The sequence below is a fragment of the Aulonocara sp. 'chitande type north' Nkhata Bay genome, linkage group LG19 (genome assembly GCF_057382095.1).
Source record: "Aulonocara sp. 'chitande type north' Nkhata Bay isolate Kocher_YH1m ecotype deep benthic linkage group LG19, A_spYH_male_GT1.1, whole genome shotgun sequence".
NCBI lineage: Eukaryota > Metazoa > Chordata > Actinopteri > Cichliformes > Cichlidae > Aulonocara > Aulonocara sp. 'chitande type north' Nkhata Bay.
Window position 1 is genome coordinate 27357530 of NC_141362.1, and position 20086 is coordinate 27377615.

General features: G+C 42.5%; 2 protein-coding genes across 4 annotated transcripts in view; one reads left to right on the forward strand and one right to left on the reverse strand.

The window, feature by feature from the left end:
- tonsl (tonsoku-like, DNA repair protein) lies at positions 1-10781 on the reverse strand. The gene is made up of 28 exons (XM_086273924.1): positions 10221-10781; positions 10026-10121; positions 8887-9029; positions 8613-8796; positions 8400-8529; positions 8108-8279; positions 7895-8009; positions 7650-7801; positions 7372-7524; positions 7170-7295; positions 6859-7057; positions 6710-6765; positions 6529-6618; positions 6050-6122; positions 5816-5979; positions 5138-5261; positions 4801-5039; positions 4184-4670; positions 3898-4103; positions 3253-3359; positions 2962-3118; positions 2275-2353; positions 1879-2186; positions 1521-1692; positions 1247-1422; positions 1089-1162; positions 836-969; positions 1-416 (listed from the first exon to the last, which is right to left on the reverse strand). Exons 1-28 carry the CDS (start codon positions 10243-10245, stop codon positions 220-222), a joined length of 4338 nt encoding a protein of 1445 aa, XP_086130050.1. The 5' UTR covers positions 10246-10781; the 3' UTR covers positions 1-219.
- Positions 10277-20086, forward strand: part of LOC147307206 (gamma-aminobutyric acid receptor subunit rho-1-like) — a 22478-nt gene continuing 12668 nt past the window's right edge. The window contains exons 1-5 of one of the 3 annotated variants that reach the window (XM_086273921.1): positions 10277-10625; positions 14231-14440; positions 18683-18733; positions 18821-18927; positions 19884-19951. In XM_086273921.1, the coding sequence (XP_086130047.1) occupies positions 14334-14440; positions 18683-18733; positions 18821-18927; positions 19884-19951 (333 nt within the window). In that variant the 5' untranslated portion in view covers positions 10277-10625; positions 14231-14333. Of the gene's footprint in view, positions 10626-10901; positions 10995-14230; positions 14441-18189; positions 18592-18682; positions 18734-18820; positions 18928-19883; positions 19952-20086 lie in introns of those variants that run through there. The other 2 variants (XM_086273922.1, XM_086273923.1) reach the window with 2 other exon arrangements.

Below are 20086 nucleotides of genomic sequence, written 5' to 3' on the forward strand. Positions count from 1 at the left end.
AGCTTTACATGTATAAATAAGGCAGACAAAAATGCATAAAACACAAGCTATCAACAGACTGTTGGTGGACACCATGTCACTTTATTTTGTTTTTATCTTGTTTCTTTTTGGTGTAGCCTCATTAACCAAAATGTTTATAAAAATTACCACTTTTATTATGAATTATTATGAAATTAATAATTCATTATTAATTATTTATTATGAACACACCTGCCACCCTCAAGTGGAGGTGGCAGAGAGGAGGCACTTGGAGTTTCGGTCGAGAAAGTGTCCGTGTGACTGAGTCCTGTCCCATCGCTGCTTCAAGGTCTGTCGGTCCAGCTTGTTGAGGGCCTGAGAGCAAAGACGGATATCCTGGACCAGCTCTGACAAACTGTCCAGGTCTTGACTCTCCCAGGGGCCAGAGACCTGACAACCTGCAGGTTAAGCAACAAAGAAACATTTTATTTCATATCCATAATTTCCATTTTCCCCCCTATAAATATTTGACATCCAAATGTAGCCTATTAGCTAGCATCCAGCAATGTTTTCTGCTCCATAAAATGGAAAATTAATTCACAACTAATCTTTTTTTTTTTTTTTTTTTTTAAATCTTCAAACCACACGTCTATATTGTAATGTCTGTGTGTGTACTCATCATGTAACACCTCTGTGCATACATACTAAATGTTCAAACTTAGAAATGTGTCAAAAGGAAACAGACTGATAGCAAGAAACAAACTGTTGCCAAGTACAACTTTGCACAGGTGATAAAAAACATCAAAGAAATCCAAATTGTGAATTAGTGTGAAACTCCATGTCCATGGAGTATCTCCAAGTTCACACATATGCATACCTTCGAGGTTTAGAAGTGTCAGTGGTCGACGGGCCTCTCTGACAGACGCCAGGATGTTGTGAAGTCCCGCTGATGTAACAGACGGATTTCCTGACAGATTCAGACTCACCAGTGTGGGACACGACGAGAGGCACCTGTGAAATAATAATAAAAAGTCCAACAGGCCAGTAAAGAGTGACAATTTAAACAAAGGCAAAGCCCTAATAACATGAGTAATAACTGAGCCGTAGAAATGACACCCGCACACACAAACCTCGCCAAGGTAGCTACGCTGCTGTCTGTCAGCCCATTTGCAGCCAGGCTGAGGTGGGTCAGAGAGCACTCGTCCTGCAAAAACACAAAAATCTTAACCTGATTGCACAGTTATATCTTTCGACAATAAATGACATTGCATGATTTTTGCGTGCACACCTGTGAAAGGACTTTGGCGAGGTGTTCCAGTGCCGGGTAATCAGCAGGCCCTCTGCAGACAGCTGACAGGTCCACGTGTGTGAGGCAGTGGAGGGGCAGAGTCTTTAACACCAGCTCAAAGCCGGTGGAGCCCAGGGGATTGTGGGACAGGCACACTGCTTTCAAATGGCCTGTGCCTGAACGTTCAGAAGATGTAAAGTTAGTTGCAGTTTTGCTTATGGGTGGGAGTTCAGTGAAGCTTAAGGCTTCAGTCAGCTGCTTGTTAGAGAGTCACCTGTGAGCGCGCTGGCTAGCAGCAGTCGATGCTGCTGAAGGAAACGAGCAGTGAGGCCACAGGCCTGCAGAGACAGCTTGGCTAGCACAGGGCAGCAGGACAGCAGACAGGACAGAGACTCAGACACGCCGTCCCCCAGTGGGTTCATACTGAGGTCCAGCTCCTCCAGGCACTTTGAGAGGAAACGAGCAGAAAAAGCAAATGATCACGAGAGCCAATTCTCTCTGACAGATATCATTGATACGAATCACGTTAGCTTGTTATTAAGATCTAAGGTAGTTATTAAGAACAGAGGTAGTTAAATACAGGTTAGATGGTAAACCTGGAGCTGCCAGTATTGGCTAGCTGAGGCCCTTACCGGGAATGCAGGTGCACTCTGTCCCTTTAAAGCATTTACAGCCTTCTCCAGGCCGTCCCCTGTAATGCAGTTGGCAGAAATGTCCAGCAGCTGCAGACGAGGCATGGTGAGCGTTGTGGCAATCAGCTCAGGGAGAAGGTCGTCAGACATACGGTTTCCAGAAATTCGCAGCTCAGTGAGGCTGGCCTGAAGTTTTAGGGCACGGAGGAGCGGGCTGAGGGAAGAGGCGGCCAAACCGAGTCCGCACACTGACACGGAGAAACCCCGGTCCTGAACCTCACATAGCCGGGAGACACGCTTGTTCTCATCTACAGGTAGAAAGAGACGGTACTTCATAACAGAATACAAAAATGCACATGTGTGCGTTTTATAATGCATTTCCTCTGTGTTGCTCACCCACTGACAGACTTTGACAGGCCTTCTTGTATCGCTCAGGGAGAGGAGGGAGATCCCACGAGCAAACTTCAGCCAGAACCTGCAACACAAACCCATCAGTTATCCTGCACTGGTGCGGGAAAGTGAAGCCAAGGATTCAATCCCAAAAACTGTGATTCCTTCAGTGTCTCCTGGAAGCTGGCTCCTAAAGCAAGTCAGCATCCAGTCTGGTAATAGAAATGGTTCTAATCTTTACAGTTTCTCAGATTGTTGTTTCTCAGGCAGCTTGTTAACATAGTCAGCCCTTCACCTTCTTACCAGAATCATACAGTCTAAAACCTGCATGCCTCATCTGGGTAAGAAAAACAAAGTCATTGTGGAAGGACCTAGAACCTGCATTCCTTCTATCAGTGATTTCAAAAAGACCTCTGTGTCTATGAGAAAGTCTATTTTATGAATTTGGGTCATACTGTGTCTAAGAAAAGGAGTATGCTCACTGGCTGACATGCAAGCTGTTTCACAGTCATAGCAGTCCTCTTGTCACTGTGTTTTGTTTTATTTTTTAAATCCAAGATAGCAACGGTGACAACATTTGCCTTAAAGACTCGTGATCAGACTTCATAAACCAATCATGGTAGTCTTCAGCATCTTTTAAATTGTCTGTGGTCCAAGTATGGTCACTTCCGGCTCTCCTCAGTGTCACCTCACCTCTTCATTTGTGTGCAGGACGGCCAGTAGCTGGTCCTGCGGGGAGAGCAGAGCGCCTTCTTTCTGCAGAGAGAGACGAGGCAGGAGGCCACATTTCTGGTAGTAACGCTGAGCTGCCTGCTCACACAGCCACGACACAGAGCAGGAGTTGGCCTCACTGGGATGCAAAGCAATGGGAGGTGATTAAACAGAAATTAACAACAACAACAACAACAACAACAAAAAAATACTATACCAATCAGATTGGGATTTATTTTTATATACTGCTCAAACTTAAAACTTTTCACCGACCTTTGTGGAACTGGGATCAGGAAGACGTCTTCCTGAACCCGGACCCTCATTCTGATTGGTGGAGGAAGTGACGTGGGCATAGGAGCAGCCAAAGTTTGAGTTGGAGGCTAGAGTAAACAAAATAAAACATTCAAGCACTGTTAAAACATCTGTATTTAATGTCGTCAACTCTTAGTAGAAAGACAAAGCAGAGTCTGTGGAGGAATCAGAAAGTCTAAACATCAGGAAAGTAAAAGTTTGTCAGCTGATGCTACAAAACACCAAGGTATAACTATATATAAGATCCGAAATGAGCGATGTCATCTTTTACTCCTGACAAAGCCCACGGCATCCAGGCTGCAGAAATATGTAAAAACAGCTCCCCAGTTTTGATCAGCTCGCACTCATTTACGTCCACATTCATCACTGTTCAAATGAATCAGAAATGAAGACACATCATCTTTAACTTAGATCCCCTAGTGACACTGAATTATAGTTATTCTCTCACTGAGTGTGCATTTCCTGAATAATTCATGTGTAGTCTCACTCTGACTATCACCTTTTCACACTTGGAGTGACTTATTCACAATCACTGTGTTGTGTGTATTTCCTTAGTGTTACTCCATCCGTAACTAACAAACAGCAAAAGAGCATTCCACTTCTGACCTGAGCATGGATAAGGAGAGGTGGGGGCGGTGTGTCTGATCTCGAATCGTCATCTTCTGTAACAGTGGGACTGTGTGACCGGTTGACTTCTCTTCTCCCCAGTCTGGCCACACCTGGTATCTGAGTCATTTTGACCTGGTGAGGCTTCCCCAAGCTGTTCTTTCTCTGAGAGAGGCCTCTACTGGAGAGGGAGGAAACTGCAGATCCTGAAAGAAAAAGGGCACAACAAGCTACAAAACTGGCAAAACCAAGAAAAAGAAAAACCAAACAAATCCAGACTAATTACCTCTGCAGGTTGTGTCCAAGTTTAAATGCTTGTTTTGACTTCGAGCTGCAGAAGATGAAGCAGTTTCCTCTACTCTTGGCCCATTCTGCTCCATCCGAAGCCTCCGCTTTTTCTTCGGCTGGATCTCCACCAAATCGTCTTCCAACCAGTCATCAGCCAGATACTCGTCCTCGGGAACAAGAGCTGATTTGGTGCTGGAAGAAACGGCAGGTGTGCTGGAGAGCTGAGGCTGCGAGAGACCCTGGAGAAGTGTTTTGGCGCTGCCCAAGCCTCTGATGGCACTGTGGTACTCTTCTCGGGCAAACACAGACGGCGTAGGGGCCTGCCTGATGCCTTCCTGTCCTGAGGTGGGAACTGAGGCAGCTTCTTTGTTCGCAGGAGGTTCTTTCTGACTCTGAGCTGCTGGGAAACCTTGTCTAGGACGGACAGGACGGAGAGGACTAACCGGGGTGTCAGGCTCGCTGTCATCTGAGCTGCTGCTATTAATCTAAAAAAATATATATTACACATCAAAGATCTGAAGAATTCTGCTTGTACAATATAGATGAATCTACTACACTTGTGAAAAGACATGATGTATTCTGTCTGTCCACACTGAAAGCATCATCAGACATTACCCCATACAGTACAGCAGCTTCTGTTCCCCTGGCTCTGTTCCGCTGTGTTGAGCCATTGGTCTGCCGCTGTTTGCGGCTGGCGCCTGACGCTTTCACCTCCGAGCTCCTGCTTCGCGGCCAGTCTTGGCGGGAGAAAGAGCCCCCTCCAGTGGACGAGAGTGGCTCAGAACTCTCCGCATCAAACAGCTGGCTGTCCTGCAGGGCATCAAAAGGCTTGGCCGGGGCCGGAGCTGCAGGCACTGTGGTCGGCAGAGATAAGTGAGAAACACGAGCGTTTGAAAGCAGGTATAAAAAGGCAGACCGAGGCTAACGCAGTGCAATGATGCAAGAGCTTCACCTCCTCCTGCTAGCGCCTTCCTCAGAAGTCTCTCTGTAGCAATACACTTCTGCCTGGTCTCATGATCCAGCTCCCTGCTGTAGGTCCTCTGCCACTGACGCAAGGTGTCCAAAGCAGTTTCACCCTGGTGGAGATAAAAATGTGAGATTAAGGCGCACAAGTTCAGCAGACTGGACTTTCTCCAAAGGAGGTGGGGGTGAATTCAATATTGCCAAACGAAAGCATGGTCCAGGATTTCATTCCTAACCAGAGTAACAGAAAGTAAAACTTTTATCAGAGAGATTCACAACTTTAAAAATATTTTTATAATCAGCCTCAGCAGCGAGAACCAGGAAAAACGAACAAATTACTCTGATTTTAATCACCCTACAATTACAACCACTTTTTAAATTGATTTTTCCTCATCCAAGTATTAAGAACAGTCTTTATATTTAAAATGATGTTTGTCCAATAACTTTTGAACCTATGAAGACTGTGCACACTAACTGTATGTAAATCTTGTCAATGTGGTCAGTGTGACCCATAAGTTTGTAACACTGTTAGGAAAGTCATCCATTAAAGTGTGGAAGACATGTTTGTTTTTTTAAAATAAAGAAGATATTTTACTGCCACCTTCTGCCAGCAAAGAAAATCCTGCTGAAATGGACTTTCAGGTTGAACACAGCCAAACACACAAACCTTGGAGTTGCGCAGTGTGACACAGGCCCCTCGTTCCACCAAGAGCCTTGTGACTTCTAAATTGCCACATGCGACGGCGTCGTGGAGAGGAGTCACACCCTCGCATAAAGGGCCACCGGGGTCGTTAACGTTAGCGCCGTGCTCCAAGAGCAGAGCCACGATATCTGCACGAAGAGCAGAGAAAGATGAGCGAGGGAGCGGGTGCAGTTTTCCAGAGACTCTGACAGGACTTACCATAGTGACCATGGTTGCAGGCTTCATGGAGGGGAGTCCAGCCACAGTAGTCCCTGGGGTTCACTGGGTGACCCTGATATGCAAAGAAACAAAAGCTTTCATCAGGCTCTTCGACGTTACAGATTCTGTCTGTACATTTTTTTTCCTCCATACAATCTTCATGAACACTCCTAATAAATCATTTATATTTGAGCCAATCGATGTTCTCATCAAACTGCATGATGCAGGGTTGTTGTTTTTTTTAAAGGTGGTAAATATTTAAAAAACTCAGACAAGAAGTTCAAGTCCAAGAAGTTTGTTGCTGCACTTGTTCTGTTGAGTTAAGCAGAAAGCCTCAAGCCTGAACTGTTTATTATAGTGACCAACCATCAACGAGTGAATCAGTTTATATGTTGATGGTGCTCAACTTTATGTTTTCCCTCCTGATTCCAAGAGTTAAAAACTTATTGGATTAAAATAATGAATCATCTTCTTTATACCTGTTCTACCAGGTACTGGACCTGCTTCAGATTCCCATCTATGCATGCTCTGTGAAGAGACGTCTCTCCCTTCTCGTTCCGCTTGTTCCACTAAAGCAGAAAGACAGACACAAAAAAGGCCAAGAATGAAGATCTAAACCGCAGTCTACAAAGAAGAAATGACAACTCGCACATCGCTCACCCGTCCTGTTTTCCTCCTCCCTGACACCATCTTGTCATAACCCTCCAGATCATCGTCTACAAACCACATGAAAAGTAACGTGAATCAAAGCATCCCTCTGTATAGAGATGTCAGTGCTTTCCGGATAGAGTTACCCGCGCACATTTTACCTGAGTCTGAGAGGATGACATCACTGTCATCCAGTGGTTCGCTGTTCTCCATTTCCTCCTCCTCTTCCTCCTCACCATCACTCCCATCTGGATTCCAGCCCTCCGAAGCACACAGCTCCTGCAGCCTCGCCTCGGTGTTGTCAGCATCCGATGAGCCGCTTCGTCTCTGGGACGCCAGCCAGAGCCTCAACACGCGCTTCTGTGGAAGTCAATGTGCGTTTTGGTCGTGCATGATATTCATCACCGCGCCTTTACAAGACATCTTAAATTTCTGCTTAGTTTTCAACACAGCTGACTAATTTATCTCTCACCTGCAGTCTGGCCTGTCCAGACTCCTGAGCGCAGCGTAAAGCTGTATTGTAGCTCCTCTCCACATCCTCCAAAGCACAGCCGCTCTCCTCCTGAGCTGCTGCGATGTTTAGCCACGTGCTACACTCCTGACGCGCACAAATATAAGTAATAAGTCACACATTCATGTCTACCACAGGGCAGACGGGTGAATTTGCAGATCACCTCTGTAGAGCTGCCCTGTCGTAACGCCAGCTCCTTTCTGTAGTGCTCCACTGACTTGCTGTGTTGTTTCAGGTCTGCGTAGGTGGCAGCCAGGGACACGTGGATGACAGCCAGCTCCCTGGCAGGCTTTCCCAACGCCTCAGCACCCTTTAGCTACACAACAAAACCAACACCGCTTTAGACAAGTCACATTTAGACTCTACGTTGCAACTATTAAAAAAAAAAAAAAGTGAAAAAAATGTGAGAATTAGCCATGTGACTCTTTTGATGCTTCTCACCTGAGCTTGATAAGCTTCCAGAGCTTTGCTGTAGCAGCCAACTTTACAGCAGAGATCCCCAAGCTGCTCTGCCAACTCGACAGCCTGATGGGAGCTGGGTTTTTTGCCCTGATCTTCCCCCAGCTCTTCCTCTAATTTACAGCCTCGGTCAGCTACGTGATAGGAAAGAAATACACTGTACCATCCATGCAGCTACAAGCAAGTAAAAAACAAAACAAAAAAAACATATCTAACCGTTCACTCACCATATTTGAAAGCTATCTTCACCGTCTGTCTGTCCAGCGGCTGCTGGGAACCCAGCAAGACCGCTTTCTTCAGAGATCGTCGCGCTGCTACAAAGTCACCCAGAGACAGCTGCACCTGTTAGCATCGCATGTTAAGAATTAAAGACACACATGCACTTCAAAACCTGCATGATCGCAACAGGAGAAAATAAGAGGATATGGTGGAGCTCGTACCTTGCCGATGCAGTGAAAGCACTCGCTCTCACTAAATTTGTCTTTAATCTTCCGGGCGCACTCTTTGGCCTGCTCTAAGCAGCGGACCGAATTAGAGCGTTGACCGTTACGGAAGTAGATGTTGCCCAGGTTAAAGTTTGCACGGTAGAGATCCTCCAGCAGCTGGCTCTTCCTTTACAGGGGAATAACGGCGATATCTCAGTTGACAGTTATACAAAATAAGCCGATTAAAAGCTGTCGATGAAAAAGATCGACATGCTTAGACGTGGAGCAAAGTTTAGGATGTTCTTACTCGGCAATAAATACACTTCGCCGGATGAACTCGCTGCAGCGTTTGTGCTCGCCCAGATGATCACAGACCAGACCCAGATTGAGGAAGAGACGCGCCTTCATCTCATTGATCTCTCGCTGTGGCACAGTCCCTGCAGCCAGGTAGAGGATTAGGAATAACGAAACAAAGAAATCGCCCATTAAAAACCACTGGGACGATACAAACAGTACACACCTTCCAGCCGGTCATCCACAATGCCCAAGCTCTTCCTGAAGGCCTCCTCTGCTTCCTCCAAGCTCTTCCTCGATTGGTCCGTTTCATAACGGAAGAGGTAGGTCCGACCGATAGTGGCCAGCGCCCTTTGCTCTTCAGCATGATCTCTGACAGATCGAGCCAGGTCCAGGTGAAGACGCTGGTGCTGAAGAAGAGACACACATCCACTTATGCAGGTCCTAAACACCACTTGAATTAGAAGTTTATCACTTTGATAAAGCGTCAGTTTACTTACTTTTAAAGCTGCCTCAATGTTGCCCAACTCTGCAAAGCACTCTCCTATCTTACGATTGGCCACAGCTCGTCCAATCACATCAATTAACACTTCAGAGAGAGCCAACTCCTGCTGGTGCTCCCTAATGGCAGCCTGATAATCACCTGAGACACACATGAAGCAGAAAGGTAAATGTTACACTTTGCATGAGGAAGGCAAAAGAAAAAATTACACTGCAAACAAAATGTTGTTGGTATGAAAAAGCATATAAAGAATAAATGAATTACTAGACTGAATATCATTGCATCCTTTGCTCAAACTGTTTACGTTAATCAAAGTCATCAGATGAATTGTAGTGCAGCACATAACCTTGCAGTTTGCTCATTTCAGTTTAGTTTTTATTAGTTTCAGGGCTAATTTTAGATTTAATTATTATTGTATGGCGGGCACATGTCAGAGGCAGGATCCATACTGGTATCATAATGAAAGTAGAACTTTTTAAAAGCAGTTGGCTCACTGTGTTGTTGACATCCAGAATCTTAATAAACATGTACTTCAAAGCTTCATCAGGCAAGCTGTGATAAAATTTTTTTACCAAATAAATGCCAAAGCGTCCACTATTTATCGTTTATTGTTTTAGTTTTCCAAGTTCACAAAAATCATTAACTTTTTTCTACATTCTAGTTTTATCTTAGTTAATTTAAATGCTTTTCACATCTAGTTTTGGCTTTTAGTTAATAACCTTGATCGGCACCAGATGAAATTTGACTCACTTGAAGACAAAAGCATAAGAAAGCATATGAATGTAAAGCCTCTGAAATGTATCCCGTGATTAAACTCTACAGTGACACAGCTGTGTACTAAGAAGCAGCCATGGTCAAACTGGAAAATACTGAAATTCAAGTGGCTCCAGGTGGGAGTAAATATGCAAGTAATGGCACTTTTATCCACTTTTGAAAGATTGTTTTAGGATCACCTGCACAGTTATAAAGTAAAGGGACAAAAATTATTAGAAAAATCAAGATTATTCGAGAGTGTTGGTGATCTATAAGACATGGTGACGCTGTGACAGGAAGAGCGGAGAATCAAAAACAATCCATAACTGCAGTACTCGCAGTGCTAAAATAACACAGTGCTGATATTGGGCAGACTATACACACCGCTCCTGGACAGCAGCTCTCCTAGCTGATTACAGATGTTGGCTTCCTCCTTTAAGTTGTTGCTGCTCTGGGCTTTGCTCTTTGCTTTCTGCAGCTCTGCAAACAATCGAGATGTAACAGTTACTTAATTTTAATAGTCACATAACAATAGCCGTTAAACGTGCCCAAAAAACGTAAACTGAAAGCGGTACTTACGTTTAATTTCCCGTGAAACACTCATCTCGATTCAGCTCTCAGTGCTAGCACTTTTTTCCAGCTGGTAGTAAACGACAACCCAGCGCGCCTCCCTTTAGCTTAGCTTCAACTCGAAACCGACCAAAACAAACCTTTAGTTCATTTTCACCGGAGCACGTCTGTGACTGTGTAGCAGTGTTTAAGCTAACCTTTATGCAACCGATCGTGGTTGATATCATAGAAACATATTCAAGACTTCAGTATCCAAGTAGCTGTTTTAGCTTTGAGCTCTCAGTAAACTTTACAATACCGCGCCAGGACTGCGTCAACCAATGACTAAGCTACAATATTAGCATGATTTAACCCTCATCGTTGCCTCTCAGGCACAAATCCAGCCCATCGTACTCTAAAGGAAGGCGTTAACAGGTGGGAAATGCAGTCCAGATCACCTTTAAGATTTTAACAGAGGACACATGACTTGACATTTTGCATAAAGTGTGAGAAAACGGGCACGCTGTCAGTCTGACAGACTAAATTCAGGGCAAAATTGAGCAAAAATTGAAACGGCGATTATTCATTGGCTAAGGCTAGAGTGTGACGGAGCTGCAGCGCAGGGAAAAAAGAAAAAGGGCTCAAACCCAGCACTCATAGGCACAGCGTAAACACGTGGGAGTGTTTTAAGAGCTTCTGGCTACATTAAGGCACAGATGTTGCAGCCAGCACAGGAGCTTAATGCTGTGTGTGACCGGTGCACGGCGACCTCTTGTATGTGGGTCGAGTAGAGGGGTAGAACAGGTAAGATACAGATACCCTGTAATCCCCTGTGCCAGTTTGGAAGAAAATCACTTATTGTGAAAGTCTGTGCAACAAGGGGCTTTAAAATAGCAATTTGACCCATATTTCACTGATATTTTTAGTTTGATAGTTTTGCTTTTGGTGTTATTACTCTGTTTGTGCCATGGGAACGAAGACGATTTCCACAATAAATAAATAACAGTTTAAAAATATGTCAGCCCCTCATGACGCAAAATAGATGTCATACTACAGATTAACATATTCCAGTCTTTCAATATCAGTTTTAACAGGGACTGACACTCATGGATGCTATATTAATGCAACAAAAACAAATTATTATAAATAATTGCTTTATTGAGAATGCGGAAGACACATTAGTGATTTTGTTACGGAAGTTGAAATGATGATGCATTCTTATTGTTGTTTGGAGAATGTGCGCCACTCCTGTCTGGCAGTGTGTATGGTTCAGGATCCATCATCTTGCTGTACACATCAAAGAATCTCAGCTTCCTTAGGAAACAGAGCCTTCTCATCCTACCCTTTTTTGTTGTTGTTGTCAATGTAGATGCCCGGGTTCTTGTACTCCCCCACAACATCAACATTCTGTCCCAGGATAGACACGAGTCGTGTAGCCGTCCTCTTCATACTGACGTCGATCACTATTTTTAGTGCTCTGTACTCCTCCTCCTGCCCATCACTAATATTTCCAACCACTGCTGAATTGTCAGAGTATTTCTGTAGATGGCATGACCTGGAGTTGTGCTAAAAGTTTGAGGTGCACAACGTGAGTAGCAATGGAGACGCTGCAGGCCCCTGTGTAGCTCCTATACTGCTCAGTCTCACATACCGCAGCCTGTCTGTCAGGTAATCAGTAATCGATGAGATGATGGACATGTCTGCTTATGTTTTATGTATTTACTCTATCACTAACAGCAGCTTAAATCATATTAAATGCACCTGAGAAATCAAAAATTGGCAATCCTCACAATGCAGTTACTATCTGGATGGGAGTAAGCTTTCAGCAGCATGTAGATGATTGCATCACCCACTCCTGGATTTGATCTGAATTTGAACTGCAGAGGGTTGTGTGTGTGTGTGTGTGTGTGTGTGTGTGTTTGTGTGTGTGTGTGTTTGTGTGTTTTGTTTTTACTCCCCCTTCCCTTGTGCTAAAAAAACATCTTTTTGACACATAAGAAACATTTTAATGGCCTTAGCTCTTTATGGCACCATGTTTCAAAGTGCAAAATTGATTCTATATGGCAGATATGCAGCTTTTTATAAATGTCATCATATTTGCAGATAGGGTTAGGGTTAGACATCACTCATTAACTAATCACTATGTCATGCCTATTATTGGGTTATCAGGTCTGTAATCACAGATATATTTGTACTGCTATACATGTTGGATAATAACTGAAAAGAAGTAGTAAAGATGTAGAAGTGATATACACAGAAACCGTCCCACTGAGCCTTGTAATTGAATTTTATGGAAAAATCAGAGCTTTGATAATGAACTGAAAGATGCATCTTTAATGCATTGCCATGCTGTGCTAAAACTTCAGAACCACTAAGAAAAACTTTGACAGAAAGTCTTAAGTGTGTCTTCCGGGACTAAAGAACATTTTCTCCAGCGCTGGCAGACTTTATTATTCAGCTTCTAACATGGCTCTGTTAAAACACAAATATGAACCAAAGAGTCACAGCAATTAGCCCAATAATCGGATTTTCTCCGCTGACGAGCAGCGATGTTTTTTCATCTTTCCAAAATTTGGTGTGAACTCACTCTTTAAAAACCTCGCAGAATATAATAACAGCGATTTAAAAAGAAATCAAAATTCTGATTGTGCTTTTAAGCTGTAATTTGATTCAAGCTTAACTAGAAGGATGGATTTTATTGGTTTTTAGTGTTGTATGCCTGGGTGTTGATTGTCTGTGTCAGTTTTTGCAGCAGGTAGCTGATGCATTTGCTCGGTCAGCACTACTACTGTAAAAAAATGAATAAATACAAATCTGTAAATCTCAAACAAACCATGCTTAACATTACTTACACCAATTTTTAGATTGACGTAGATGGAGCTAACCCAAATTCGTGATCTTATAATCCAACTGTTCAGAGTGCCAAAAGGGGGGAAAAAAAGAAAAGGGGACACATGTCCGGGCGGATGTTGACGTCAGCGGTGAGGCCTTTTTTTGACTGGCTCACTCGGACAGCACGTTTTGACAGATAAATAGCGATGCAGCCGCACGTGTGTTGCTAAACTGAATAAACACAAGCACTGAACTTCCAGCTGGCTTCATTTTTTTTGAAGACGATTGATGCTTAGACTTAATGTTGTATGCTGTCATTACCAGATACGTGTAGTGTTTATATTTATTATCATTAAGAAAATACATAGGACCAAATCACTGATTGTAAACATGGTAAATAATAAAAATATAATTAGCTTTACTGATATAATATATTTAGTATTATATATAACCTGAAGGATGTGGATTTAAAGTTTCCTTGTTGAGGAACTCTGTTGGCATCGTTACTGCTGGATCTGGCAACACATCTACCTGTGTAATTATTTTTTGGGGAAATCCAAAAATATTCCCATATCTGTGTCTCTTGAAAAAAAAAAAAAATATATATATATATATATATATAAATATAAAAAAAAAAAAAAAAATATATATATATATATATATATATATATATATATATATATATATATATATATATATATATATATATATCTCACCACAGCAGGATGGAAGATAATCACTCACCCGTCATGAAACCTCATAAAATCCTGCAAAAAGCATCAAGCAGAAATGCATTTTTGGAAAAGTGTCAAAATCAGACTCCAGCACCAGAAGGAGCTGGTAAGCCTCAGAGCTTCTTCATTCTCAGCTTCTATGCCTCTGTATCTCTGAAGCTTGACCTTACAAATGAGCACACTGCATCACTGTGAGAATTGGTGTTTCTGGGCGGTGCAAAGTGGAGTAGAGCACATCAGAGTGCAGGGTATCTGAGAGCAGCAGAGCACAGAGAGGCAGGCACATCCGCCGCTGGAGGGATCAAATCTGTACCATCTGACGCTCAAGGATTTATGGGTTTAGTCAAAATTGCTTTTCCCACTGTGCAGATTAAGCACCGTAGGATGTTTTCTACTCAGGCCGTAGAATAGCCCAGTGTGCTGCTGTCGCCGCCGCTGCTTCTCTTGCTGTTTTTCTCCTTCTTATCGGCTCAGGCGCTGGAGAAGGGAATGTATCAGGAAGGCAGAGTGCTCCGAACCCAGGAGGGGAGTGGATTCTGATTGACAGGAGAGGTCCGTCCTCTGGGGAATGTGAACCATGCAGGTGGATGCGGCGTTTGTGCTCTTCTGTGTTTGGCTGGCGGGCGCAGCTGGGAAGATGGTTCAGTCGAGAGGTCACAAGCTGGAAACCTACAAACAAAGCAGGTAACAGCAACAAGGTGTTGAATATATAGGGCTTTTTAAAAAACTGATTGCATTGCCTCAGCAGGATTCAACTGAATCATTTATTGGAAGATGTGCACAGAAACCGATCTGCAGAAGTTTCTAGTTTTTCATTAAGAACTTCATTTTATTCTAGTTCATTTTTCTTTTGTTTTAGGTGCACACAGTGTTGTCCACTGTTTCCTGTGTCACCTGTGCCGCTCCCTCCCCCCTTTGAAAATAGATTTTTTTTTTCAGACAGCAGATTGGAGAGAGGATAGAGTGGGAGACCTAAATCCCCACATCTATTTATGTATTGTTGGTGAATGCTGTGTTCTCTTGCCCCGCAAATGCTGCAGATCAGTTAATGACCGTTTTTCCCTACCGGCAGCAGTTGTAGTCAATTTCATTTTCAGGTGATTATTTAGGCTAATTGCTGCCTTGTCAATGCACCTATTGGATTAGACTTTTACCCCCCCACTCTCCACCCCACTACCACCTTTTTTTTAGGACTGAACTAGATGTGGGAGTCAATAAAGTCGCTTCATTTCTGCACAGTATTGATCAAACAGGCTCTGACATCAGTGATTTAAACGGCAGGGATTTTTTTTTTTGTTTTTTGCAGTTTGACTGTGTAGCATAGCTGAAGAAAAGTGACCTTAACACTACAAAACATAAACACTAAAATCAAAATTGAGCCACAGGAGGTTGATCTTTTAATCTTTGAATGTAGTTTCCAATCCGATGTCAGGTATTTAGAAAGCAGAATATCTTAATGTTATCAAAAAGAATATAATTTTAAAGATATTTTACAGACAAAGTAAGGCTCTAAGTAACAATTAAAGAAATGACCAAAATGAAGAAATGAAAGAATGACCTGGAAAAAAAAAGTAATTAATTTTGGCAATATACTTGGAGATTATAAACCTGTCAGTGAAGTACCTGATTAATTCACATGTTGGTTTAGCTCCACTGAGAGTATTTCATGTTTTTATCAGTATGCAAATATAGAGGTACAGGTGTTTATTACACTTCAGATACACTTGAACTGGACTGAATCACGTTGGTAGGAAATAAACAAAGTATCATACACTTTGACAAAATGTTACCATTTTTTTTCACTCATTAATTTCAAATGAAAGCACAAAAAAAAAGAGATTGTATCAAAATTCTGAAATATGTTCGTCATGTATTTGAAAAGCAACAGTTTAAATTTCCGGCAAAAGTGTTTCAAATGAGCAGAGTGTGATTATATCTTCAAGTGGCTTCTTTGGTGAAATATGCCAACAGCCCACTCAGTAGCAGAAAAAATACTCAGTTTGCTATTTCGTGAGATTTCGTAACACATTTTGAAGCTGAATATGTTAAAGACCTTTTGTAAATAATGGCTAGAATATTAATAATTATTGAAATTATGATATCGGTTGATTAAGTCATTCTATCAGCTCTACTACAAGATTATTTGCACACTTTCAGATGGTGTTAAAACCCAATGAAAGCAAGACTCTGATCAGCGCACAACCCTGACATTTTTGCAAATAAATGCACTTTTCCCCATAAATAACCAGTGCAGATTGGCCTGTTCCAGTGTAGCTTTTACAAATAAATGCTTTTCTTGTAGAATATATGCAAATAATTCAACTTTAGCCTAGAGCTGCCCCAGCTGAGAAACTGTATTTGCTTTAATCTCTGGTAAAGATAAGATTTAACCAAGCGGCAAAGTGCAAAACTGTACGCTATCAGCGTTGAATGATTTGCATCCACTTAATATTTTCAACAAAGCCTATCAAACCATAATCCCCCAGCCTTTAGATACAGTATCAATTTTTCATGCTATAACTGGTGATATTTATAGATCAGAGCTGATGCCAAACAGCAATCGGCTCTCCATTAAAACTGAGTGAAATAAACAAGCTTGACGTGATGTATCTGCTGGTCTTTGATACACCTAGTAGTCCTTAGGTTTAAAGGATAGTAAGCGAGCGTGTGTGATGCTATTGGAGGCAGTGTCTGCTGCCTCTTTAGATGTAAACAAGCCACGATGAAATTCCAGTCATTTAAAGTGATCCTCTGAGCCCCGAGATGATTAAGAAGATCATTAAGCACAAGAGGAGCACAATCGTAATCGTCTGTGGAAAATCTGGAAAAAGACAGGAAGCACAACTGGCTCAAAGCCGCTGCATAATCTTTAAATGCCAGTGTCGTCTTCTTTATCACATCTGTGTTTCGCTGTTTGTTGTTTTCTTCCCGAACTTGTTAAAAGTCCTCTCGCATCAGTCCTCTCTCTGCTCTGACATGCACAGCCTGTGAATACAAATCAAATGTAAATCTCTCATTTCTCTTCTAGCATGGGAAGGGGGGGGGGGGGGGGGGTGCAGGGAGGGGGATCACATATGCGTATTTAGAAATCAAACCCTTTCTCCCTGTGTTTCTCATCACTCCACTCTTCTCTTGAGTGTGAAATCGCAGAAGCGTCTGTGCGCTGCTGGCGTGGGCTGTGGGGGAGCGTTAACTGTTTTACTTTCTTCACTCGCCGCCTTGAGGAGGATGAGCTGCGGGTTGGGGAGAGGGGGGAGGATTTGTGTAGGACAGCAGAGTCAAGAAAAGATCTGAGGAAAAACCTTCATGAGGTTTAAAGGATCAATTTTAATGGTCGCTCTGATGATTCCTTGGAAAGAAAAAAATTTAATGAGAAAAAAGAATCACTCCTTGCCGCACAAAGACAAAATTTAGTTGCTACATGCTTGGTTAAAGCTGACTGGTTGGGCTTTTTTAAAAATGTTTTAATATTCTAGAAATTCAGCTTATACGTGCATAACTGTTAGCAAATTAGCCTATTAGCCAAGAGTAAAGCGGTTCATTTCTGTGACGTTAGCAGCAAATGTTCAGTAGTTGTTGTGAAGCTTTTTTCAAATGTAAATGAACGAATCGTTCTATAAACTTTGAACGCCCTCTTCTTTACTTTAATGTTTCGTTCTGCTTTCTGCCCTCGTGGACCGGCATACATAAATGTGTCCAGATCAACCGCCACGCAAATATGGCCCATTAACCCTCATGCAGACTCTGCAGTGACGTGCGTACACGAGCTCGCGGCGGCAGAAAACATAAAAAGAAAAACATTTGAAAAAGCAAACAATGTGGGGCCATAGAGCAGAGCAGTGTGCAGACAGGCTGTGTGGCGTAGACAGGCAGAGAAAGGATTGGAGAGGCATTTCTGCCAAGAGGATTAGGAACCAGCTGCTGGATAGACGCACACAAGGAGGGCCCAGCACCCGTTGCCCATGAAAGCGCTGGAGCCAGCAGCGATGGAAACCCTCTTCTCACTGTTTCATTTTGCTCTTGTGCTCTCTCTGCTTTGTGTTTCTCCTCCATCTCTCTCTCTCTTCCTCTGTGGTATTTCCTTAATGCACGTCTGTAGTTGTCACAGGGATTTGGCTCTCTGTCTGTCACAGCATGCTCTACTCTATTAATCCATTTTATGCTTTATCATTCTCTCGCTGTGTGTGTGTGTTTGTGCGGACTGAATATGCTGCCTGAAAGACATTTATACAGAGGCAGCCCTCTTGAAAAGTGACACCAGAAAAGAGCTGGATTGCTCTAAATTGGATGTGATGGGCATTATTTGCCCTCATGTGATTTGTGGATGAAATGTGCCTGACGTAACCGGATGTACTACATCTCCTTAGGAATGGAGAATGTTCAAAACAACACGTGAGAGCAGCATAGATTTAGGCTGGGGGTGGGGTGCAGGGACAGATGGTTTTCATTATTGGCTCGTTATTTTTTTTTAATCTGTAAAAAAAAAAGTGAGCCGAAATTCATTTTTACAGACACCAAGGCGAAATGTTTTGCTTTTCTTTGTCACCCATATTTAAAAGCAGTTATTTACAACAGACAAACCTTAAAAAATCTCCACACGATTAAAAAGCAAATCTAGAAAAATATACCCAGGGTGCTTTTCTGCTTGTCTGCCTCTTGGTATTCAATATTCAAACACAGTTTCTGCTGTATTTGGCCTTTGATCATCCCAGACTCTGAATAAAAAATAGTATTCGAAAGTAACCTACAGAAACGCCACGAAGCATTCCTCAGTGTATTCAAATAAATATGTGAATTTACAACCAACAAAAAAAGGAAAAGGTTGAATTTCTAAGGTAAAACAAAAGAAAGCATCACAATATCTTTGATTAAAGCTCTGCTGCGTTGTAAGGTGGTCTCATTTGCATATCTATTTTAATGGAACAGGTTGCGAAGAGACGCCAGGATGGATGGCGGAGGAGGTCACAAAACTGGAAGGTAAGTTGTACAAGTCTTTTCTGGGTTATATTCAGCATTCAAATCTGTGTAACAACATGTTTATTGTGCATTTATTATTTTTTCCAGCCCAATTTACAAGCGAAGCCCAGACATGACAAAATCTCTGATGACAAAATCCGAGCAGCTCCTGAGAATAGACGATCACGATTTCACCATGAGGCCAGCGTTTGGAGGTCAGAAGCTCTTAATTAATTAGGAAAGAAAAAGAGATAACATTAGCATCCTTGTGGATCAAGTGCAGCTGAATACGATCTGTGCGGCTTCCTTGTGAGCGTTAAGCTCTTGACTGACAACCTCCTTTCAAGTTGTGCGAGAGTTTCCTTTTCCAGTTCAGTGCTTCACAACACCAGAGTGTTAACACATTTCCTTTCACTTCCCTGCGTGTTAGAGGGATTTGATGTCAGCTTTCTTTAGGATTATGTTGAAATAAAGGCACACAGGCTTTTGTTTCAGAAAATACACTAAGTAGTAATGTTTTTATGTATTTTTTAGCTCTCTTTATGCATCTGTCTGTCGAGATAATATGAGAGTGCCCTATTTAACCAAAAAAGTAAATAAATTTAAAAAAGAAGAAGGAAGCCACGTGCTGTTTTTTTTGTCAGACCGCTTTTAATCACACAACAATCTGCTGCTGCTGAAAACAACACCAGATGACCCCTCGCTGAATCCTTTTTGGCGGTGTCCGAGTTTAACCAGCAGGTACATCTAGAAGGGAAAGCTAGCGCTGTATTTTACTCACCGCCGGATCCGCTTTGAGCCGTTATTATGACCTGATTGTATCTGTGCGCTGGTGGAGGATGATCGTGGTGATGCAGAGTACAAAGGCTGAAATAGGTCAAAAGAAGAAATCGGAGCCAAACTGTAATCATCATGTCATGAGCGGCTGCTCTGTGTGTGTGAGATCACGGTTCCTGTCAGAAGCTGCGTTTCTGCAATAAAAAAAAATGGTGGTGGGTGCTGTCACATCCATAAGCAGGCAGAAAAAACAAACCATGTCCTTGCCTATTTCGATTAGTGCATTCATTTTTCTTTAGGACTTTTTGCTTGTAGTAAGTCATCTTTACTTTTTGCTTGCTGAAAAATAATGTCAGCACTAATGCATTTCTTATATGATGCCATTTTCCTTCAGGTCCTCCAATTCCTGTTGGTGTAGATGTTCAGGTTGAAAGTCTGGATACCATCTCAGAGGTGGACATGGTAAGTGTGATGCTGCACAATGCAGTGGTCAGCTGTTATACCGAGTGCAGTTTTAAGGTAGGTGCACTTTGGCCCCTGTCTTTGCAGAGGAAAACAACTACTGTTCGTCTTCCATAAGAGCAGACTTATTTTTAT

Bases quoted from the DNA above. Each gene is read 5' to 3' on its own strand.
- tonsl (XM_086273924.1), bottom strand. From the start codon at position 10,245: ATGAGTGTTTCACGGGAAATTAAAC. The intron at 8,010-8,107 runs GTACGAGCTCCA...CGATGCTAACAG, and splicing joins GCTTTCACTGCATCGGCAAG to GTGCAGCTGTCTCTGGGTGA. The intron at 1,423-1,520 runs GTGACTCTCTAA...CTGAACGTTCAG, and splicing joins GCTAGCCAGCGCGCTCACAG to GCACAGGCCATTTGAAAGCA.